We start from the raw sequence: 25,431 nt of genomic DNA on the forward strand, positions 1-25,431 counted from the left end.
CAATAGATGCCCAGATGTAGGCTGCTGCCCTGTACATGAAGAGTGCTTAATCACACAATCACAGCTTTCTTCTTTTTCCCCATGCTGGCCCTTTCACAATATCTCTGCCTCAGCCACCATGTCAGGGGTTATTGCTCAGGGTGTTATTGGTCTCTGAGCCCTGTTTATTTTGTGAACCATCCAAACCTTGCATTGAGATGATTCATTTTCTTAACAGTTTTCCTGTGGTGCTCTCCTTGTATTATTTAATTCCACAATCCTTGGAGGCATGCTGGTATCAAACTACGTCAAGTTTGTCTGAGGGCTTTAGACCTTTTCTTGGATTAGTTTATGTCATAATCTTCCTGATCTGTAGAAAGATAGAGGATATTGTGTATATGTGTTACATATGGAGCTCTGAGGTACAGGATGTGAAACCAAGACTGGTGGACACTTTTGAAAGCCTGAACTGAGATGTGAAAAATCAGGATACATTTTACAGTACCTTATATGATTGCAGCATAGCTCCCTCTGTCTTTACTGCCATTGTGATCAGTATTTCCAGCATAAAACTGCTGGAGACTGAGTACTCACCAAACACCACAACCTGCTGGGCCGCCTGTCATCACCTGGAAGAAGTTGTCCCAGTTGGTACTTAAGACCTGCTTGGTCTGTAACACCCTCCTTTCTCTTGCAAGGCACTGATGTACTGATGAAAACTGGAACAAAGCAGAAGACTTTCTCCTTCATTATACCATCCTTATTCATAACAAGAACTGCAACCTGTCCTGCGCAGTGAGTGAAGCAAGGGATCTCTGTACAAGGAATTTTGAGACCATACAAAGAGACCATAACCCATCTGAAAAGGAAGGTGAATGAGTGGCTGCTGTGCTTGTTGGCATCTGGACACTTTACAGCCTTAGTATACATTTAGTGTGGCTTATCTTTCTCTTAAATCTAAAGAATGTTTGCTTAGGCTAATATGTATTTTTAATGTCAATATCTGTTTCTTAGGAAATCTATTTAGATCTACCATCTCTCAGCATAATTTGAAAAAATGTGGTACCAGCAGTTACCAACCACAAGGCTGATGCAGGTAGGGAGGCATAGTTTGGTTGGGGTTTCAGATGACAGCCAAGGAGGACTTAATTTGAGGAGTAATGGGGTCACTAGAGAAGTATACTGCAGTTATTAGATCTTCATAGCCCCCCTCTCTTGGCTGTCTTCTTGTTCTGTTTTACTTCTGTTTGTTATCTCCTGACACCCTGGCTCCTGCTCCTCTCTGGTTGGTTTTGTGTGTTTTTTTTTTTTTTGTTTCCCCACTCCAGTGTCTTCTTTTCCCCACCTGGTTCCCCACAGAAGGCATACCTTCTGCACCTGAATGTGGCTATCTTCAGAAAACTGTTTCCAGCTCTCAGAGCATGGTGCATGTGCACCTCTTGCAGGAGTGCAGATGTAGCATTTTGGGAACTCAGTTTATACAAATGATATGTAACTACTTAAGGGTTTAAACAGTGGTGTAATTCAGACAGTAGGTGTAGCCTGAGAAAAGGCTATGTCTAAGCCACACACCTCCAGGTACCTGAATTACAGTTCCACTTTAAAAACAAGACCCCAGTCCAGCACTTCACTACAGCTCAGTGCTTTGATCTATTTTTATTATTACAGGCCAAAAAAAAAAACCCTTTTGGTTTATATTTCTTAACAAGATGATCCACTTTCACTGAATTACAAAGAGGGAAATGTCTAGGGATGATTTTTTTTTCTAGGTTTGGTGTCTGCCTAACAGAGAAAGCTTAGCAAAATTAAAAGAAATACAAGACTGATAGTGGAAAACCTTCAGCAAGTTTTATGATTGGAGTTACCTCAAACACAGAACAGCCCCCAGTGGCAGCCCCACTACTGGGATTCTTCTTCTTTTTCTTGAACCACAAGAAAAAACTTTGCAAAACAAATGAGACTGAGAGAGACTAGGCCATATACAATTAATATAATTCCGAGCTGATTCACTGTAGATCACAAAATGTACTGAGCGCAGTGCTTCTCAGTATGTAAACAGACTAGCTCCTTTCTAATTACTGTCCTCTCTTCTAAGTAACAGTGTGGGAGCAGACTTAGCTACAAAAGACCTTTAAAATCTTTGATACCACAAGTTATGATGGTCTGAAAAATGGGCAGGCAGACCCAAAGGGAACAGCTGCATGGTCTGCTTCTTTCACAGTATTTGGCCAACTGGTATGTTGTGTTTCCAGAGTCTTTTAACAGTCAAAGGATGTTTCTCATAAAATGTGTAAATATCTAGAGTTTTCTTCCCAAGGCAAACTGTGGTTTCTGCCACTGCTTTGGCTGATTATTACTCTTTCTGGCTCATCTTGTTCTTCTGGTGCCAAGGATGAGAGATTTCACTGCTTGGAAAGCTTGGATGTGCCTTTCTCACAAATGCCTGTGGTCCTCCAAAAGCAGAAGAGAGTTTGTATGATGATCCATGACATGAGCAGGTCATTTCTCTGCTGTTGTCACTAAGATGAAATTCATGCTTTTAAGCTATTTGTTCATGTTTCTTTCTTTTTCCACCAGTAGCCTGAAGAGCTGCCTGTGTGAAGGTGGGAAAGGTGTTTGTGCTGAGAGGGAAGAGTATCGTGGTTTAAGTTGTGTCTGCCTAAAGCTCTCGTCTGCTCCCTGTCAGTCCACTCTCCATCATGTCTCCTAGCTCCAGCTCAGGTCTTCTCTTAACTGTTTCTGCTTCCCCAGCAGATACTTTCCAGGACACATGTGGGTGCTGCTCTGGAGTTTTGCTTCTAAACGCAAAGCGTTAACTTCTAACTGATGCCAATGCAAACTCACTTGCATGTGTGTCCCAAAGTCACTGCTTGATTTTGATAGAATCAAATTCTCTTCCTGGATTCTCCTGTCGTCAGTAGCTACCAACATGTTGCTTTTTGACATGGGAGATGCTATTCTTCCCCTTTTGAAATAGTATGGGACTTCACTGCATGGCTTTCTTAAATTCTAGAGGTGAAACTGGCAATTTTTTTTGCATTTAAATGCCAGCACCCAAACAAATGCTTTGTCTTTACTGCAACACCTTCTTTAATCAAGTTCAGAACAAAGTCTATTAATTCTTTTTACTTACATTAACAGTAAAAATCTGCTGGAAGCTAAAATACTGAGGGTATTCTCAGAACTAGACTGTGCAGTAACGGTAAAGTATGTTTGGTTTGTTGCTTACTTTTTTTTCTCCCCAACTATGTGATGATTTTTCACAACAGAACTCGGAAAGCTGTGTAAATCTATTAAGCTTAAAAGAGAAAAATACATATGGTTGTTTAATTGACCTGGGGAAATAATCAACCCCCCCTCCTCCCCAAAAAAAAGCCTCAGTGAGACCACTCTCTGAGTGTTTGTGAGGTAAATGAAGGAATACACCCACTTTCATCCTTTGTGTCTTCCTCTTTACTACTCCCAATGTTGCAAGTAGCTGCATACATCTCTTCAGTGAACTGGTCTGAGCTTCTACCACTGTACCTAGGACATCAGAAGCAGGGGGAGGGCAGTAAATGGACGTTTAAAATAGGTGTCTCTAATGAGGAAATGGAACTTCTTGTCAGGCTTGAGAAAACCTTCCTAACAAGTGCTTTCAGAGGTGATAGATAAAGGTTAAATCAATAAGCAATTAATAACATTCCTTGCTTTTCCTATATTAAGGCAGCCACAGTAAAACATGGTTGTTGGGGTTTTTGTTTTCAAATAGCTTTGTTTATTTTAGTCAGTAGCAGGCAGAGGCAATCAGGCTCTGGACAGACATCCATGGGATTTAGCTGTGCTTTTGCAATTGTAAAGCGATTTCCAGTGTGGAAATGTGGATTGTCTTACACAAGGGACATACCAAAAGCTCATTAGTTAATGACCGTAAATAGTCTGCACTGCTCCACATATGCTTAAGTGGGACAGGACTAATTAAGCAAGTAAACTTAATTATTTTTAAATGACAAAGCAATTTGATTACACCTGTTACGCAACTAATTCCAAATAAATCTCAACAAGCCTCTACCAAACTCGGAAGAATATGACAGGGCCCAGACTGGAACTGCTGACTTGGTTTAATCGCTGTATCAATCAAATGTCCCAGAAACTGCACTTCACAATATTACACATAGAATATTAGGGGCTGGAAGGGACCTCAAAGATTGAGTCTAACCTCCCTGCCAGCTCCGGATCACCTAGAGTAGGTCACACAGGAACACATCCAGGTGGGTTTTGAGTGTCTCCAGAGAAGGAGACTCCACCACCTCTGTGGGCAGTCTGTTCTGGTGCTCTGTCACCCCATGTGCTATCTGACAGGTGCTCCCATCTCTGTATACACGCATTTTGCCCTGATCAATTCATGCTATGTTGATTTTGGCTTACGTATGTTCAACATTCATGATTGGGATGTAAAAGTGTTCTCTGGTAATGCCATGATGCTAACACAGCTCTGCTTACATCCTTCAGTTTAAAATTACCTAGATGTACAGGTACACTGTTCCTTCTTTGTATGTCAGTTTAAATAGTGGGATGCTGATTTCTCTGTGCTCTGCGCCTGTCACTGCTCTACACCCCTTTGAGTCGCTTCTTGCTATGTGACTACAGGCAATGTTCTAAGGTCTAGAATATCAGTGATTCATTTCCTTCAACCAGAAGTCATGTTTCTTTATCATCTGCTAAAATTATTTAGGAAATACCATTCCTTTTGTCCCTGCTTCTTCCAGTGTTGATGGATGGAGAATCTCTAATAAGAACAGAGTTGCTGTAAACTATTAACCTAGTTACTGAAACAAGAGATGATTAAAGGTTATCTTTAAACATAGAGCACCAGCTTGGAAGGGACTTCAAGGATCACTTGGTCCAAGCTTTCTGGGCAAAAGCATAGTCTAGACAAGATGGTCCAGCACCCTGTCCAGCTGAGTGTCCAATGTTGGGGAATCCACTACTTTCCTGGTAAGATTACTACAATGTCTGATTACTCCTGGGAAAATTACTACAATTTCCTCTTGTGTTCAACTGGAATCTCCCCAGGAGTAACATACCAAAGCTTTTTCCCAAATTAAATGATTCCACTATTGCTTGTCTTTTCCATGGGACTCCTTGTAAAAAGGGAATCTCCCATCTTTGTAACCATCCTTTCAATACTGGAACAGGGGGATAAGGTCTGCCCTAAGCCTTCTTGACTCAAAGTTCTCAAAGCTTGAACTCAGCTCTCAGCCTTTCCTCTCATGGCAGGCCGCCTAGTCCTCTGATCATCTTCGTGGTCCTTCTCTGGTTCCTCTTCACATCAGTTTGCATCTTTTTTATATAGCAGGGACGAAGAATGAACACAGTATTCTAGGCGTGGCCTGACTAGCCCTGAGTGAGATAGGACTTTATTTCTGCTGGTGATGCCCTCGTTGATGCAACCCAGCATCCTGTTGACTTTCTTTGTCACACATCGCCCTGTTCGTTCATATTGACCTCGTTGTCCACTGGAGTCTCCCAAGTCCCTTTCCACAGAGCTGCTTCCCAGCTGGGTAGATCCCAGTCTCTGCTCCACTCCTGGATTATGTTTTCCCAGATGCAAGATTTTACACTTGTCCTTGTAAGTCAAAGATCTTCATAAGATTCATGTTAGCCCACTCTTCCACCTGTCCAAGTCTTCCTGCAGGGTAGCTCTGCCTCCTGGAGTCCCCACTTTCCCACTCAGTTTGGTATCATCAGCAAACCTCATCAGGGTACACTTATCACCCAGATAATTTATGAAGATATTAAACAGCACTGGACCCTCTATCAATCCCTGGGGCCCCCCACTTGTGACAAGTTGCCAGTTTGAAAAGGAACTATTTACCACAACCCTCTAGGTGCAGCCTGTCAGACAGTTCTCCACCCACCAATTGTGTAGACCATAATGCACTGGTTTCTTCAGGAGGCTGCGGGGAACCTTATTGAAAGCCTTAGAAAGATTCTAGTATTTCTTTTCTAAAAGCTAGCAATACTAAATGAAACCTTACCAGTCATCCTTGGATGAAAGTTTATTTCCATCTCAGATTAATGGGCATGAACTTGTTTCCCTTTCTGTATAGACTTCTTAAATTTGCAAGAATTAGGAAAAAAAAATTATAGTAGCCTGTACTGTTTGGCACAGAAACCAGAAAGCTGTAGTATTCTCTCTTCTGAGCTTCTGCTCTACACTAATACTGTTCTGCATATCCTGGCTATCAAGAATCCCATTGTGACTGGATATGAAGAACCTGCAGTGTCTTCTTTTCGTGTGTTATAAAACACAGTTGCTGACATGGTCCCAGCAACGCAGCCAGTGACAGAGGTAAAACTACTGCCTCCTACTTATGTGCTTCCTAGATGTTGTGGTGCCTGTACTTCTAAAGGACTTCAACTTTCTTAGTCTGAATTCCAGCCAATGGTGTAGTCTAGCTTGGCTTCCCTCCCCCACCTTCCAACAAAAATTCTCCTGAACAACCCAACCACTATTAGTAGTTGGCCACTTCCCATTACAGTAACAGCTTTAACTGCCAGTTTAAGAAAGAAAACAGGTTTTCAGACACTTCGATTCAGTCTATTTGGAAGTGAATGACCTTTCTGCCATGTGATATATAACATGCATCTACTGAGGTAAGAAATCACTGCATGTGTATTTTGGTCAAAGAAAGTAATTCTTAACAATATTTATTGTACTAGTATTTATTTTTTTGAGACAACAGAAAAATCTGTGTTAAAAATAATTTGTTAACAGGCCAAGAGTGAGCTTCAGCAAAAGATCTGTTAATCAGTGAAAAGACTTTTTTTTGGCTTAGATCTCATTTTAGGATTTCCCCAAGACCTTGTTTCTGCAACTGGTAGGTTGTAACAAAGCATCTTAGACATACTGGATCAGAACATTAGCAATTCACCTTAAGTGCTTAGAAAAGAATAACAGAACTGTACTGTTCTAGGTGGCAGCCTTATACCCAGATCTTTTTCATGCCTGGTAGGTGCCGTTTTACCTCATGTGTGCTTTAGAAGTATTTTATCTAAAAAGACCAAACCAAACCACAAAAAAAATCCAATCACAAACCAAACCAGGAATACTGTCAAGACTGAAGAGATCTAGACCTAAGTGCTGAACTCATTTGGCAGAATGGACTGAAATCAAAGCAGACATTCATTAGTATACATTTCTTGTCAGCAAAATTGCTGATCAGAAAGCAAGAAAGTCCACTCTGAGGTAAGGTCCTCCACTGTTAGAAGCTCATTGCCATTTTTGTTTAGCCATTAGATTTCTGAAGAAAGGAGTTAGACTGAGGAATCTTTTTCCAGAAGTACTTTTTCTTGGAGGATTTCCAATTCAGACAAACAGCTTCCAACACAGGAAAGGTACAGGACTACCAAGGACTACAGGGATCTGGGCATTCCCGCAGGTAAGTCTCTGTATGGCCCTTATACACCTCCATCAACGTTGTGCACACAGTCAGCTAGCAGGCAGATGGGAGGAAGAAGAATGAAAAAAAAAGAGAGAGAAAAAAAAGCCTCATTACAACAATTAGTGAAAATCTGTCTCTGATATTAGCAGGTCAACTGAAATGAGCATTTATCTTAGTCAACAACACACAAGTATGAATAGCTTGTGTCCTCAGTCAAGAATGCTGCCTCCACTTAATACAGTAACTAAACTTTGTAATTTGAAAAACTTTTCTCACTCCTTTAGTCTTTTAATTAGAGACAAAAATCTTGAGTTCAGGCTAAATATCTTCTGTTGCAGGAGGAATGTGCCTAAGTATGCCCAAACCTTTAAGTATACTAACTTGTTTCATGCTACTTGTGAAGACACACAGGTATCACAGGTCAATTTAGGTTAGAAAGGTCTGCGAGATGTCTGTAGGTCAAATGCTGCCTCAAGCCAGAGACAGTTGTGAGGAAAGGGCTCAAGCTACTTGGAGTTTTAAAGCTGTAGAGCCTTTGGAAAATGGCTATTCCAGCAATTACATTTTGCTTTTACAAAGTAATGTGGAATTTATTTAATTTTTTCCATACATGTTTTCACCTAAAAGCCCCCTGAATGTACCACCCTGAACGTGACCTCCTCCTTAGATGTACAGTAGTCAGTGGTCTTCACACCAACTCTATCGTTCCGAAAAAATAGAAGCATTACCTTATTGAGAACAGGCTTTGTGGAGAGAACATCATAAATGGTTGGTAAGGAGATGTTCTGAAAGAAAATAATACATCAGTGTTAATGGACATTAACCTTTTAGTGTAAATACTGAGAACTGTAACCATTTTACTGCTTAATTAGACTGCAAGATAAAGCTTTAAGGGTATGTGATAGACACACATCTTGAGATCAGAAGAACATAGGTTGCAAAAACTTGAGCAGACCAATCTCAGTACAGCATGAGACACTTGAGTGTCAGTGGTTGCTGCCCGATGGTGTGTGTCTGAATTTCACTGGTGATAAAACAGCCCTGGAAACACTGAAAATCTCTCTCAGTGTATCTCCAGGTTTATCACTCTACAGGCAGCCAGAACAAATGCTTGCAGGAAACCCAGCCAGATGAAGAGAAAGCCTAAAACTAAAAAGCCAGCTGTTACTTTATCACCCAGAAGCACAGATGAACTCTCACAAAACTGTCAGCCACTTTGGGCATTATGGCTGTGACTGCAAATGCCCTGAATGCTCCTGGCTGTGTCAGATAAGCACTGTCACCTGGGAGTTTCAAAACAGGAAGATGAGGCTTTCAGAGGATGTTTACCTCTTGCATTGTCTGGTTCAGGCATTTCATTGCAGGTGTTCTACGATTATCCAAGATCAGAGGAGGCTTCCAGCGATCATAGTTTGTCTCTATCACGTACCACGTGCCTCTCTTGATATCAAGGCTGGAAAATAAGGAGACAGTTGTGTTTTGCTTCTTTAAGTATACAGCAGGTACGTATATAGTATATTCTGTATACAGCCAGATTGTTTATTTTAGGCTTGCTGTGGTATTTTTCAATGATGCTAAAGAAGTGAGTTCTTACACAACAGAAATCACGAGAAACATAAGACAATTATTGGTGGAACTTGTCCTCTTCTGGAAGGCTGAGTCAGGTGTCAGGTCAAGCATACTCACTCCCAGATATCCAGTGCTGCTGTCCTGGAACGAGTTATCACACATCCCTCTCCAGAATTTTTCCCACCTAGTATAAAGTAAGCTGGAGCCAGCAGTCTTGTTTTGGCCAGTCTGTCTTTTGCATCTTGGTAACTGCAGATAACAAAATAGTGTTGAGCTACTAAACTCTATAAATGGTTCAGGTACAAAAGAATGAGTTTCACAGACACAATAAAAGTTTGGGTGGTTACAGCTTTCTTGCCCTTTCATACACATATGAGAAGATTGTATCACAATGAAGGAACACATTTAAGCAAAGCTCCTGCACTCATGAGTCTGTACTTAAAGTATAGCTGCTGAGAGATACTCTTTGCACTCTTACTACATTTAAAACAGGAATAATAACGGGACAGGCTGGATTGTATTACACCTAATTATTTACTGCATGAGAGCTTTGTTTCTATTTACTTCCTGTAATATACTGCTACCTGTTGGATGTCTTGATGCAGAATGCTGTTGTGCATTCAGATAAGTTCATCATAAAAAAACACACACACAAAAAAAATCTGAGAAAACAATTTGAGGACTTTCAAGGGATGATGTGTGATGCCTCCACCCCACCAGAGTATCAGCAAAACCAGAACTATTTAACGTTAAGGCTTCTAGGAAGAGATCTGTATCACTGAGGTACTAAACATCCATCTACAGTATTCATGCTAGTTGAAAGCAAAGCAGAGCAGCAGAATATTTTAGGGAAGGGAATACCTTGTAGCATTCTCTAATACTGTTCTGGTAAGAAAGCCCATCCACATACCATCTCTTCTACCAAGGAACCATTCGAAGATTCCTGCAAAATACCACTGGTTACAATGATTTGTTTTCAGAAGGTTCACTCATGCTACTCTAATTTTCACAGCCTCTAAAATTCACTGTGCTTCATCTTACTTATCTGGAATCTCTTCACCATTTGTGTGCCTATTTATGAAGGTAACTGGTATACCCAAGTTCTGGAAAACTTGTGCAGAGAGAAAGAAATGAGCATTACTCACCAATATAACCACCATCCAGACTGAAACGCTCATTCATTGTCAGAGTGAACAAGTCCTGAAAAACATTAAGTAAGTCAACATTCATTCACCAGCAGCCCACTAAACCCAGTAACAAATCAGAGGCAGCACTGCAGTTTACATGCCAATCCAGCTTCTTGTTTGGTAGACTCTTCCCCTTTGAGTAACGGGCTGCAAGATCAAGCCCATGTGAAGAATCTAATTTATCACTTTTCAGTAAGTAGAAGTGATAATTTTTGGCCTGGCATAGCAATCCAGCAAACCATGTTTGTATGTTAAGCAAGTCAAGCCCATGGCCATTTTTCTCTTGGTCCTTCTTGCATCACCAAATTACAAGCTTTCCTTCCCCTGCTGTATGTAACCTTCTTCTCAGATCTCTGAATACTATCCCAGTATGAAGGTAGATTGTGAAGTCCCAGTGCTAAGTACACCCTGACATGTTACTGCCATTCACATGGGCATGCAGCTGTACACAGCTCACTCCACACTACTTGCAACATGCAACTCAAACTCAAATCCCAGTCTTCTGCAACTAGTGTTTCCTTCAGAGGAAAAATGGAACTCAGCTGCACTGGAACATCTCTCTTATGAGGAAAGGCTCAGGGAGCTGGGTCTCTTTAGCTTGGAGAAGACTGAGAGGTGACCTCATTAATGTTTATAAACATGAGAAGGGCCAGTGTCAAGAGGATGGAGCCAGGCTCTTCTCAGTGATCTCCTGTGATAGGACAAGCAAGGCTGAGCACAGGAGGTTCCACATGAACATAAAGGAAAAACTTTTTCACTATGTGGGTGACAAAACACTGGAACAGGCTGCCCAGAGAGGCTGTGAAGTCTTCTCTGGAGACATTCAAAACCTGCCTGGACATGCTCCTGTGTGATCTATTACAGGTGATCCTGCTCTTGCAGGGGGGGTGGACCAGGTGATCTTTTGAGGTCACTTCCAACCCCTAATTTTCTGTGATTCTGTGATTTTCCAAATGGACTCTTCCCAATTTATTTGACCAGAAGACAAAAATAAATGGATACAATGGATTTATGCCAGAAATGCTCTACTAATAAAAGAGGGACACCTATAATAGAGGATAAAGACAGAGCATGTAGAAAAGGAGTTGTGGTAAGCTGGAGACCCTGGAATAGTTCTGTACTCTGAGATAACAGCAGTATCTATTTGCTAGCAAGAAACTCCAACCACATGAGCACATTGGATTCACTCCTGTTTGTATTCAGAATTCAGTATTTTTTTTAAAGAATTGTCCAAACATAAATATTTAGGCAATCTTCCTTTGCAAGGAAAAGTGCAGCATTATTTTTCTTTTGCTACTCTTCCAACATCTATATTGTGTACTCAAACAAATGAGGGCTCTTTTCTTAAAAAACATCCCAAGGCAGAGGATGAAACCAAGAAAATGTACATCTTAAAGGAATGTGTGAAGCATTACTAACAAATTCACAAGGCCCCCTCCTCATACTCACTGGTTTGACTCCAGACACCATGCCTATATATCCTGCAAAATTTGTAGACTTAAATACTGTTTTGTTGTTTCTCTGGAAGTCCAAGTTTACCACCAGAGGCTTCAGTTCCCGAGTTATAGTCCAGGAATTATTTTTAACATCCCACCTGCAGAAAACAGTACAGCATTGGAAACTTCCCTTAGTAGCTTTTAAAGCTTCCCCTTCACAGCATGCAGATTTCCTCTGTGTGATGCCTGTTCTCTCTCTTACTCATGCCAGCCAATGCCACTACCAGTATTAAGCAGCACCACCATTACAGCTGGTCTGTTTTGAACACATACAACTTTGTTCTACTCCTATTGGCAAAGGGAGGCTGCTACAATGAACAGCCCGTGACACTAAACCTACTGTATTCTGAAAGCATGTGTAGTTTGTTCTGCTGTAGGAGCTGGTTCCTTTTCAAAAGAGAGAAAACAAACCACATATACTGATTTGCTACACAAGAAGGGAAGCTCCAAATCTACTTTGTAAGGTAAGCCAGAACAAGGAGTTTTTGCCAAATAAGCAATAGGGTGCTAAAGAACACTAAATTCTCTGGAAACATCAAGGTTCTGGAGACAGCTTTGAAAGTTGTGCCTTGATTTTCCAGGAGCACCTTTCCAGTACTTCTGTCAAGTGGGTGAAGTTCAACATAAACCAAATAAAGGAACAGGCTGAGTCGCAGCTGACAGCATTTGAGTTTTTGATAGACAAGAATTGAAATGAAGATGGACATTGAAATTCCATCTGGGCATTGAGAGTCACCTGGATGAGTGACATTACTAAGTATACTGGGATCATAAATGTAATCACTGAACAGCTGATGAGATATGAAAGGAGAACCAAAGGAGAATCTAGTGCTGGGCAACAAACTACAGAGTTTGTATCCAAAGGAACGATACTGTTAGATCATTGGAATACAAATCACTGGCTTCTGAGCAGAAATGAGGAATGGTGGGAAGTGCCAGCAGAGCACAGTACAGTAACTAGGGGGACAGTTTGGAAGAAAACAACCACAAACCCATGCCCCAATCCAATCCAGATTTTGCTACATGCACTAAACCGGATACTGTCCCATCATATAAAGAACAAGATATGTATCACATCTCAGAGATAATGGTACATGGACCCTTCTTTGGTTCAAGACAGTTTAAATTCAAGCTGAGGAAACACTGAGTAACACTGAACACAACTATTTTACAAAGTCATTCCTGACATGCTTGAAGTAGTTTGACAGAAGATGAGCAGAACAATTCTTTTGTTCCTTTTAGCTTTCTTTTTTACAACATGCAATGCAGAATTCCTTGTCACAGTCTAATTAATCATAATCCAACATCCAATTCATCATTCAGACTCACAGACTGTATGTAGAAATGTCAAGTCCAGATAGCTTTTTCTTTGGGTTTAAAAAAAAAAGGCACAAATTTAGGTACTTACCCAAGAAACAGTCCAAAATCTAAGTTTCTGGCATGGTATAGTTTCCCTACATAACAATAAACAAACAAAGAAATAAAAATTTCTCAAGAAAGAGTAAAAAATTTCAGCTTGGAAAACCAAGAAATGAATAAAGCAGGAAGAATACCTGGGAAAGTAAGCATGAAAAAAACCCCAACAAAACACTGTCGAGTTGCCCTTTATATAAGCACAGAAAAACAGTGGTTTCTTTTTCGATCAGAGAACTGGTTTGCCATAAGTAGAATCAAGTAATCTTGTAAACTGCCATCCATCTCAACCTCAGAGGCCTTCCATATTATCTTAATGTCGTGGTAACACCTTAAACTTCCTCGAAAAATGAGATGTTTGTAAGCCCTCTGAGAAACCCTCAGAAATTTCCTAAGATGGAACAAGTGCAGATAAAGGCTGCAGAACTGAGTAAGAGAACAAGAGAACAACTCTTCTCTTCAAGTGGGCTATCCACTTTCTCTAGCACCATGCACATGTGAGAGCTAGAAGCTAGATGCAAAAATAATTGCACTGGAATCCCTCATGGCACTGAGACAGTATCAGGTGTCTGGCCAGTGTTTCTCTACCCATGGAAAAACAAATGCCACCTATTCAAAAGAAACCAAAACACCTAGACACCACAAGAAAACCCCAACAAAACCAAGCCATCTTTTGAAAGTATTTTTTCCTTTATTTTCAATGTAAGTAACCAGTGATGTCTAATTCCCTTCTCAAGGAATACCTTTTTATTATCTCTGCTTTTAGTCTCTTCTGCCAGACTTTGTAGCCTGCAGTTGAGGATTATGTGTAATTGAGAGGCAGACTCTCTCCTACATAAGACAAAACTGTTAACAGTATTCTGGGTTGCATTACCTGTTTTATCTTCTGCCACTATGGATGTACATACAGTAAAAATTTCATAGAAGATGTTAAAAATAACAATTTCACCTAGAACAAAAAGAAATGGAGTTCAATAGTTTGAAATATGAACAGAAAAAAAAAGGTTAAAAAATGAATACTGCAAGTTTTAGCATTCTGTAATATTTCTCAATAATTTCTGTTTAAATCTCACTTGGTTTTGCAATGAATGGTTCATCAAAATCTTCCTGAAAGGCAAAAAGAATCCCCTGGCCTTACCATGCAGAAGACTGAGAATCATTGCTATTTTCTCCTCTGGGAACTTGCAAAGAAGCTGTGAAATTCATTTTAAAGAAGAATTCTAACTGTACATGTACATGACTAATACAAAGTGTCCTGCTCCTTTATGAGGGGAACAGTGGAAGAAGGTCCACAGACCTATCTTGTCTCAATTCCAGAAGAATTCAGAGTCTCCTTCTCACCGGAAACTGTGTTCTTATGCCTTTAGGATGGCAGGAGGATGTGGCAAGGATCACAAGGGAAAGAAAGCACAGCATAAAACTGAGCCTTGCCTTCTTGTTGTGTCAACAGCAGCCACACAGATGAATGGGAAACCCAGAGAATCAAGGATTTTCCCAAATTTTGGTGCATAGGAGCTGAGACTTGCTCCAGTTCCCAAAACTCAGGAGTGTGAAGCTACAGCTCTACAGAGAAATTCCAGCATGACGAAAGACTTATGTAATTTATTGCCGTCCTCCTCTAAAATACTGTTTTCATTTAGGTGCAATTTTAAGCTTTATCTACTTAATCTATTTAAGTCATAGATTTCTTCAACTATACCTGCAGACTGATACACATCAGTTTTAAACAAGTCTGGATTCCTAGTTTTCCACGACATTAATAAAGTGTTGGAAACTATTACCCAAAGGAATCCCAGATGAATTTGCGATCCCTCGGAGTTCTTCATTGAAAGGATAAGGAAGCGTGGCAGTCAGATGAGCCTGAAGGCAAAAGTTATACGTTGCTGGTGTAAATTAAAGCTATTTTTTTACTTAAAATAACCCTCTCATCAATAATTCTGTCCTTCTCACAACTGTTAAATTGAGTATGTAATTCCTCTGCAGCCTGTAGAACTTCAGGATATTTGTAAAGTACTTGGAAGACAAGTACATACTCAGGGGAAGTAAAAACTATTGCTTATCAAAATATTGACATGTGAGCAATGGAGATTAGCACAGGATCTTAATTACCATTAACAGCAATAGACAGAACAGTGAAGTAGGACTCTTACATGTTACAAGTTCAACTGGAACTGAGCTTGACGTCAGTGCTTGAGGGAACCCCCAACTTTCACAGGAGTACCTGTATATGCTACCTTTATGTCACCCCACTCACACACATAGAGATACAAATGAAGCATGGCCAGCATGACCTAAGGCTGCTGCAAATGAAGACGGAACAGATTTGATTTGATGCTGTCTCTCATGCCACACGTTTTCCCCCCTGTCCTGATTCTATGCCAAAGATTATTTTAACCAGAACCAAATTATTCTTAAAGATGAGGCTTGGCCAAAGTTGCCCCTATAGTAAGACATTTATTGTAGTTTTGAATACCTGATTTTATTCTACTGTTTAAAAGGAGTTGAACACAGCAAAGGGAATTTCAGTTAAGTGATTTCTTATAGTGAGAAAGTCAGTAGCATACAGGTCTAGCATGACTAATCTGAATTTGTAAAGATCTTAGAAAAAAATCAGAGCAAGAGGCACATGCATTTAGGTTTAATGGTTTCAGAGTAATTCAGAGTAGGCAAGAAGGCAAAATTTCACCAGGAAGGCAACATTTCAGAGTAACTCTTCAAAACTGCATTTTAATTCTGGCCTGGAAGAATTATCACTTACAAAGGTCTTAATTGGCAAATTAAATAGCATTGCAAATCTGGTAGTCAGAATATACAGTAATAAAATAACTAAGCTGAAAATACTTACTATTTCGTGATCCACTATGTCAACAACTTTGCCACTGGGGAAGAAGGTATTTGCTATGTCTTTAATATTCTGGACCACAACCTTCAGCTGAAAAGAACAAGAGCTTTTGCTGAGTAAAGAATCTTGAGAACAGAACACTAACAGAACTTCTTCATATACCTTTCAAAAAACCATTCTGTTGAGGAAAATATGTATTTAAGGAAAGTGCTAAATGTGGTGTTCTTGGTGAGAAAAACATCCCCAGCTCCCCATTAAAGAGTCACTCTTCAATCTTTGTTCATGTAACTTCCTAGATTGGGTCTGATGTGTTCCTTTACCACAGAAAACAAGTCACAGGAAAAAAATATCCTTGTCTTCTGCTCCTTTGATCACACACTTCTATCTTTAAAAATCTTAATTAAAAACTCTGCTTGATCTTGAAGCCAACAAGACTCAATAATTTCTTTTAAAAATATATGCTTTCCACTTGCAACAGGAATGGCCACAAACAGAGGTCCACTCTATGTGATCTAACTCCAAAATACAGGAGAAAGAAAACCTTTCAGAATTCAAGGTGCAACCTGAAGCTTCCAACACACACTGGCTTAAATGACACTTCTAAAATAAGTCCTATGGTGTAAATTGAATTTTTCTGGCTTTCAGAGTCGACAGGTCAAAGTCAGCAGGGACACAGCAAAAATCCTTGGCCTTTTATGAGAAATTAGCATTAACGAATTGAATTTTCAGCAACCTTCAGAACAGCTGTTCTAAGTAGTTTGGAATAGGCTTCAGTATTTTAAAAATTATTTCTGCCATGTAAATGCCAGTGCCAGCATCCCTGAAATGGGCAGGAAGTTCTTCATTTCCCCCTTGCCATTTCACCATTTTATGCAGTGTTTTGAGAGAAGTAGTGATGTGCACTGGAGAAGTAATGCTCTCTTAAATCTCACGTCAGTTTACTGAGGCTGACCATTTGGTGTACACCTCCCCCTTCATTCTGTATTATTTCATGATGACAGAGCTTTGATAAATGAAAGCCTGTTTTATCACAGAATCACAGAATACATCTGGCTGGAAGAGACCTCAAAGATCATAGAATCATAGAATCAGTCAGGGTTAGAAAGGACCACAAGGATCATCTTGTTCCAACCCCACTGCCAGGGGCAGGGACACCTCACACTAGATCAGGCTGGCCAGAGCCTCATCCAGCCTGGCCTTAAACACCTCCAGGGATGGGGCCTCAACCTCCTCCCTGGACATCCCATTCCAGGCTCTCACCACTCTCATGGGGAAGAACTTCTTCCTCACATCCAGTCTGAATCTCCCCACTTCCAGCTTTATTCCATTCCCCCTAGTCCTACCACTACCTGATATCCTAAAAAGCCCTTCCCCAAGTCCAACCTTCGACCCAGCACTGAAGAGCCAACACTAAATGTGATGGTTTTAAGACTGTCTTTTTAATTTTTCTTCATAAAGTTCAAGCAGAGAAAGTGAAAGAATGTAAATAAATCACCACTGGGTGTAAGAAAGCAAAATAGGGATTATTCTAAACGCTTCCACTGGAGAGATAGAAATGTTTAAGAATCACTACTCAAAACAAGGTTTGGGAGTTGGGCAGTCTGGGACTCAGCTTGCTCGCTCAGCTTCTGTCTGGCTGCTTCTTTTCTGGCTGAAGATAACACACTGACCTTGACAAGCTAAGTCTAACAGCCTCTCTGCTTCTTGACTCTCTGCCTTCTGCCAGGGTGGTCTGCGGGGATTCCTTCTGGTTGGGGGGGGAGACCCCTTGGGGAAGGCCCCTTGGGGGAAGCAAAGGGAGGTTGGTTGTGCTTTTCTGTTGGTTGTACATATTTGTAAATGTTGTGAATGGTGTCTATTTGTACATATTCATTGCATTTCATCACAGATTGTAGATTTGCTTGTAAATACAGCTTTCATTTGCTTCCAGACTGAGCTAGCCTGGTCATTGTCAGTGTGGAATGGGGATTCCAGCTCTCACACTGTTACACTAAACACTAAGTGCCGGATCCACACGCAGCTTTAAAACCCACATGCCACACCATTTTTTATTCCTCTACATCACAAACATCAGTGCCCCTATGGTAGTTGCTGCTAGCTCAAGTGTTGGAAGAGAAAAAAAAGTTATACATAATCAAGCAATTATTTTAGTCTAGAATGATATTAAAAAAGGCAGCTAGAAATATTATCCCTTTCAGAGACTTTTGGTACAGGTATTCCTTCCCAACCCCTTTTTCAAAACAAAAGGCCACATGCTAGTTTTATACTGGCTAAAGCAAGCTCTGTGTTTCATACCTCTGTCTTTTTGTCATGCACCAAGTTATCCCATCTTTTGCTGGGAGGTAAATCAAGATTTATGACATACGTGGGTACATTCCCTTTGAACCTGAAAGATAAATACCAGTGTTCAGACATAAAGAAGACTTGAAAACACATTTGACAAAATAGGAGCTTCCTGCCTCTAGCATTTTCTAGATTTGTAACAGGAACAAGTTACAAAAAAGCCCCCAACCCTGTTCAGACTTGCAAATCACTGCTTTTCTGTAATTTGTTAGACAAGTTGAATCAGACTACTTACGTTGGTCCTGAAGGAGGATATGTTTTACTCCTGCACTCTTCTCCATACTGTAAAGACAGTGAAACATTACTGTTTAGCTCCTTTCTTAAAACACTTCATTAGTCTAGCAGACTTAATTTTGAACTAAACCTTTAAGGACTAGTTGGGTACTTCAATTCATGATGATAAAGGACGATAAAGTCTTGGGACTCTGGAAAGAGTGGACAGAACACATGAGGTAGAGGACAAAAGCACCTCTCCTTGCTGTCTGACAGACCTTCAGTCAGCTTGCTTAATGCAGTCTGAGACAAGCACAAGTTTATGATATATACACAAACTCATATTTACTCAGGGGGATTCAACAAGAACTTCCAAAGCAAATGCTTTAGACAAGTTCAGAAACCTTTAATCTCAGTACGGACCAGTTTGTGCCACTCAATTCATAATCTTGTAGTGTCATTCGTAATTAGGCTTAGCATTAAGCTGTGGAAGAGAAAGCACACTGAACTCTGGGCAAATTACTCAGTGGGAGGAAGGAGCTGAGCTCCACAGCACAGCTTTTTTTACGTCCTGTAGAAAAGTGCTGCTGAACTGGTGCTAGACATGATGAGAGGTGCATTTCTGGAACATAGATGAAAACTGGTTACCTGCATTCTTGTAAGCATAGCTAGTTAAAAATGAAAGTTTGAGAACTGTATTTAGGCATACTGAAAGTGAGTGCAAGGGTGTTTTCCCATCAATTACACGAAGCATGCATATATATACATAAAGACATACACACCACAATTATAACTGCATGTTCTACCCAGCGAAATACAAATGCCTACTAGCTGCACTTGTGCTTTCAGCCAGTTGAGAGTAGACCAGATGTGGTCCCTGCGTTGTTTGAGCAGATCAGCAAGAACAGTTCCTAAGGACACACTGTGTGTCCCACCAGAGAAAAGGAAAGGTACAGATGCTACCCCAGGAGGCCAGACAGAAGCTCCCAAAGCCCAAGTTTTCAGGAGTCAAAATAGAAACAAAAATATGTAGGGATCCCTCCATCACTTCCCCCACTTTCTGCCCTCAATTTGTAATAGTTATTTGGCCATAGTGATTAGATTATTTTACTAGCTTTTCTTGCACTGCATTCTGGCTCTACTAAAAATGATGTGATCTCCAGCAGCTGTGTACCTGGGACAAACAACATCCATGCTCTCTTTGGACTAATCACATTATCTGTTTTGAATGCGCTAAGCTAGAAAACACCACGCCTTACACAATGCCATGGACTTTAAACACTGACATAATTTGTTACAACTGGAAACAGGAACTTTGTAGTGGGATTGCTTCTCAGTGTTACCAGGTCTTTTCTTTTTACATTGTTTCCAATAGCTGGGAGACAGCATGAGATTAATTTTGGTTTTCCTACACAAGGTGAAGGTATAGGACCATCAGTTACGCATCTCCTAGATTTCTCTGTGCTGCAGTTATAGTCTTTCCTTAGCTGGAACAAAAGATCAAACACAACAGGCCACTGATTTTTCAAAATGAGGAAGTTTCATAACATGGAGGACAGGGGAAGACATCAGATGACTAATTAGGCAACAAAAGTCAGCATCTTCTTGCAAAGCCAAGCAAATACTTAACAGTATGAATGCAATTGTCTTGTGAAATTTTCCACCCTGAAATACTAAAATCAATCAGAAAAAGTGACACTATGTATACATCCTTTAATGGATGCAGAGATTTGGACCTCCTGGAAATTATCTGCTGTCAAAAGACAGATCAAGCCCGTGACAAAAAATTATCTGAAATGGATGAAAGTTTACTTGATCTGTCACTATAGTGACACAGAGGAAAGAGTGGTGACCAAGCAAAACTGATTTCAGAAGACCTTAAATGATGTTCAGGTGCTAAATGTTATGTCACTCCTGGTGCTCTCTCTCTTGAGATTTTAATCTTGTATTGGAAGCTATTTTTATCTTCCCAGCCCTTTGCAACCTAAGCCACAAAAGAGGTGAAGAAAGTGACAGTTAAAGGATGAGTTAAGGGAGAGACAGAAAAAACGTTCCCTACTTACCTATCAGTAATTTCAGACTTCTCACCTGTCTTTAAAATAGCAAGCTAAAGAAACCAATAATTCCCAAAACAACCCATACATCTTCCAAAACTGCTAGCATTGACTGAGATATTTGAAGAAAGCAAGGAATATTAACAGTTTAAGTATACTATTACATGTTACCACATAAGCAGCAATTTTAAAAGATGTCATGTCAATCAGAAAACTAGGAGTGTTTTGGGTTGTGGGGGTTTTTTTGTCATTAGTTTTGTGTGTTGGGATTTTTTAAATTTTTGTTTTGTTTTACACAAAGTTCTAATGAGGAAGAAGAGAAATGTTACCCTTCTGCAATGCTAAAGACTAACTGCTAACTTTTCTGGCAATGTGAAATGAAAAAAAAAAAAAAAAAAAGAAAAAGAAAAAGAAAAATGTCTTTTGATACCCAAAGAATTTTCTTACAGCAACAGGAAAAACCACGAGGCACATTCTATCACCAGACTGAAATAAGCAGCTATAAAGTTAATGCTGTGTTCAGTGATATCTTCCCCACTGCAGAAGCTTGACACAGAAAGAGTAACAATAAATGCAGTGTGAAAGAAGCAGGTGCTGCCTTCCAGCACAAGAGGATCACCTTAAGTTTCCAACATGACAAGACAGAGGTAGTCTCCTAGAAAGAGCTATCAGAGACTGGCTCCAAATAGAAGGTCATTACTACCAATTTGCTTTTCAAACATGCATGGAACTCCCTAGGAAGAATACAGAATTCTTGAATGGTGATTACTCTTTTTAAAAAAAATTATTTTGTTTTAAATCATCTGCTACTAGCAGGTTGCCTATTTTGATCATCTGATGGACTTCTGACTTTCAGATTTGCATTTGTGCAATAAGACATAAAATGGATGTGTGGCAGCATAGTATCAAAAGACTGAAAGAAACACAGCAGAGTGGACAGCAAAGAAAATGTACTATGGTGAAAGAGGGATATAGTAAGAAAAAAATGAAAGTCCCACAGAACATTTATATAATGAAAAAGAAATTAAAAGAAATAGAAATGAAAAATAAAAAGAAATAGGGTGGAATAGGAACCAAATCGCTAGCAAGCTGTCAGTATTTCTCATCTTCCTGTTTAAATCGCCTCTCTGGGCTATGAAATATGATTCTATAATTGTAAAAGAATATTTTGAAATCCAGCGATATTTAAAAATCTGTCCTCTTCACAGGAGGATATTCAGAAACTGAAGAGATCAAAGAGTACTTTGCTGCTTCAGGAAGGAACAGCAGCTTGCAGCAGATGGAAGCCAGTCTGCTCCAGCTCCCCTCTCCCCGCCCCGACTTCAACTCTTCAGTTAAAAAACCCCAACCAAAGACAGAAAGTGACATCCTCAGCCCACCTGCTCTACACTTCTCCCCTCGGGTGAAGCTATGACCACTACACTCGGCAGGTTCGAGAGTCTATGCACTTAACAAGCCCTCCTCAACCTCCCCTTGGAAAATCATTACCTTGGCGTAACATTACAATATTTACATTATAGACGTATATGAAACTGAACGCAGGAACGAGCAAGGACCTACAAAACACACCCGATAAACACCAAGACTTGCAAGCGCAGCCACGGCCGCGCCGATCGCCAGAGGAGCCATTTAAAAGATACCAATCTGTGTCGGCAGCCAGACGCTTCCGTCAGCTCACACCGGTGAACATGAAGGCACGCTCGGCCTCCTGCGTGGGGAGCAGCGGCAAAGGCCAGCTCCCCTCACGCCCAGCCGGCCCACCGGAGCCCCGCCAGCTCCTCGGGCGGGGCCGGCCGCATCCCAGCCCGCCACCTGCCCCGGAGAGGGCTGGGGGCGATCCGACCCGCACCGTCCCCTTCCCCTCACGTCGTCAGGCTCACCGGGTCCGGCGCCCAAACCAGCTGCGCCAGGACGAGCAGAGCGGCGGGCAACAGCAGCGCCCAGCCCCAGTCCGCCATCGTTCTTCCCGGCTCTGCTCGGCGCTTCCCGGTGTGGCGGCCCACATGACAGCGCCCCGCCCCACCGGGCACAGCAGGGAGGCGGGGGCGGTACGGCCGGAGCGGCGGCAGCGACGACAGCGCCCGACGACCGCTGCCCGGGTTGTACCGTCGCCGCTCAGGCCCTCCTTTTCGTTTTTAATATAGCAAACGAACCGATTTTCAGTCATACTTCCAAAAGAAGAAAGCTCCACACAAGAAATTCCGCAGTAAAATCGCCTCTCTTAGGCAATCCTAAGGGTAAACCTGTAGCACCAGTTTTTGATTCATAAATATTGTGAGTTTTAATTACTTTGTGCCCTGGGGAGATCTTAGGCAGATGTTGTAGTAATGAGAGACGCAAGGCAGGCGCCTTCTGTAGGAAGTTTTCTGCATCTTGCTTCAGAGTGCTGGAAAGAGGCGACTGGAAGAGACAGCAAAACAAGAAACACAGGGCATGAGCTGCACCTGTCCAAGCATGCCACCTCTTTATTCCCTGCTATACCTATGTGCTATATTTGCTGCAATATCAAGTGCAAGACAGAAGCAGATTTAGGTGTGTTATCTAAATAGTTTACATTAAAAGGTGTATTTTAGTGTGAGCAAAACAACATACCATGTGAGCAAAGGAACATACCATGAGTCTATACATTTGTAAGTTCTTGGAAGCAGCAAGACTAAATATTAAAAATCTTCTAGGATGCCTGGGTTTTAGCTTGTGCCTCATGCTTTACGCAGTGCCTGAGATGTGTTTTTAGGCATCTGGAAGAGAAATAGTCTTCAATATCATGACTTAATTAGCTGTGCAACTAACTCTCATAAAACAAAATGGGGGTGGCAAGAGAAAGGAAGGGAAGCCCTTGGCAGAGGGTTGATTGGAAAGCTGTATGGCATTGCAGGAACTAAGAAACAGGATAGAAGAAACTCATTGTAAAGTGTGAAAGCCTTGGGCAAAGGGAGGGCATGCAGCAGGGTGTAGGAAGGAATCAGCTCAAAAGGTAAGCTTGGAATCGCACCGAGCTTCAGAGATGAAAGGCAGAAAAGCATTAAGCACTGATGGAGGAAGATCCAGAACAGATCAGGGGATTTAGGAAATGAGGAAAATTACAGTGTAACGGGAGAAACCTTGAAATTTTTGTGGGAGTCTTTCACAAACAGAGAATCAGGCACGTTCTGTTAAGGTAAGGCCATTTTTTGGGGGTTGAAAACAATGTGTAAGACAATACTGTATTTACTTGCAGGTATCTGAACATGCTATTATGGCCTATAGTAAGAAATAGATTAAGTTGGTCCTGTTATTTTCTAAACATCAGCAGCCCCTTTTGCTCAGCTTTTATTTCTGGAGCAGACAGCTTTGAAGTGCTTTAGTATCGTCAGGACTTTCTATCAGCAGAAAATAAGTGACAACTCTGGAAAATTAAAATATCTTTCTGAACGCTCTGAAGACAAAATAATGCCATAATCACATTACACATTCACAACTTAACTTTTCTGAAGCCTCTTGGTACTTCTGGTTTAGTTTTTCACCAATAAAAAATTCCGAGCTTAAAGAAAAGAGTTTACATTTTCCCATACTTGTGTTTCTCTCTGGCTATTCTGCTCTGTTCCTATCAGAATGCCTTGTCTCCAGAGTCCACACTAGCACTTTAGGTTCTCCATTTTCTTGTCCATGTTTCTTCTGTCAGCTTTCAAAAAATCTAATTGAGTCAGAAGAAAAAAAACCAAAAACCTAAGTTACATAGTTTAATCATTAACTGTACTATCAGACAGCTGGTATCCCTGATACCTAGTCCTTCATGTCCTCTCTTCTACTTCCTCATCTATGCAGTCCCGTATTGCCACTCCGCAGATTTTTTCCTTCCTCCAGGAGATGCTGCACAAATTACTTGCCCTTTTCTCCCTGTTTCAGTTAAATGAATGCTCTTTGTGCTAATGTTACTGCCAGGACATAGTTATCACCAAGACAACTTCATGAATACCTTCACTGGGGTATTTTCTCAATGTACTCTATATACCAACAGTTCAATATGCATACTGATCTTCACTGTTTTATCAACCTTTGTTTCCCTTTTCCTGGGACTAAAATTGCAGTTAATTCCTCTGACCACTGCTACTACAATATTCTACTTATTTCTGCAGGGCTACAAATTTCTTTTTGCTTCACCCATTCCTAGCTCCATAGCATGCCTCTCAGTTCCATTTTACCTGTACTACTCCTTATAGCTCCTTAAGAGTGCTTATACCCTGCATTCTCCTGTTTACATTGACAGATACAAAATGGGAAATTCCTTTCCACAGACAATTCTTACTCTTCAGACTCCCGAGTACTCCTTTCAGCACCTTTCCCACCAGCACAGCAGATTTCTGCTTCTAGGTGCATCTGATCATTTTTATGAGGATCTACCAGACAGGATTTTGCTTAAACAATACATCCCTGAAAGGAAAAACAGATGCTGTAACATCAGTCTACTTCAACCATCAGCATTCACTTCAGATACGTTTAAGATTCAGTGATTGTGGGTCAATGACACCTTCAATGAACTGCCTAATAAATACTCTGGCCCACAGCCTGCTCCTTGGGGTGCTGTCTCTTCTCCTGTATTTCTGGGAGTAGTTTTGGCAGTAGGGCACTTCCAGGTCTGTGATGTTGCAATGGTTGTACATGGGATTACTTACATTTCTGGAGAGGGAGATGTAACGTGTTACCTGCAACGCAACTACTTAGTGAGCCATAATGCCCTGTCCTAGACCAAACTGAGGAGCTCAGGGGAAAACTATTTTGTCCTTTGATGGCAGAACCCACAACTATGCTGCATTTTTATCCAAGAATTCCTGACTCCAGCCAGGAACATTTATTGAAAATCCCCTATTTATTTCCAGCTTTTGGCCTTCCCACAAATTCACACTCACACTTCTATCAGACCTCCTGAGC

At 40.9% G+C, this 25,431-nt stretch overlaps 1 protein-coding gene across 1 annotated transcript; it reads right to left on the reverse strand.

Moving 5' to 3' along the window:
• Nucleotides 1–6,718: 6,718 nt before the first annotated feature.
• ASAH1 (N-acylsphingosine amidohydrolase 1) lies at nt 6,719–22,499 on the reverse strand. Its single transcript, XM_054383031.1, has 14 exons — nt 22,404–22,499; nt 18,492–18,538; nt 18,209–18,299; nt 15,917–16,003; nt 14,853–14,931; nt 13,946–14,020; nt 13,067–13,112; nt 11,612–11,756; nt 10,121–10,175; nt 9,837–9,918; nt 9,093–9,224; nt 8,736–8,859; nt 8,135–8,191; nt 6,719–7,457 (listed from the first exon to the last, which is right to left on the reverse strand). The coding sequence occupies exons 1-14, from the start codon at nt 22,479–22,481 to the stop codon at nt 7,368–7,370; spliced, it is 1,188 nt and encodes a 395-aa protein (XP_054239006.1). The 5' UTR covers nt 22,482–22,499; the 3' UTR covers nt 6,719–7,367.
• Nucleotides 22,500–25,431: the final 2,932 nt, after the last annotated feature.

The sequence above is a fragment of the Indicator indicator genome, chromosome 8, assembly GCF_027791375.1.
Source record: "Indicator indicator isolate 239-I01 chromosome 8, UM_Iind_1.1, whole genome shotgun sequence".
In the NCBI taxonomy this organism is placed as follows: Eukaryota; Metazoa; Chordata; class Aves; order Piciformes; family Indicatoridae; genus Indicator; species Indicator indicator.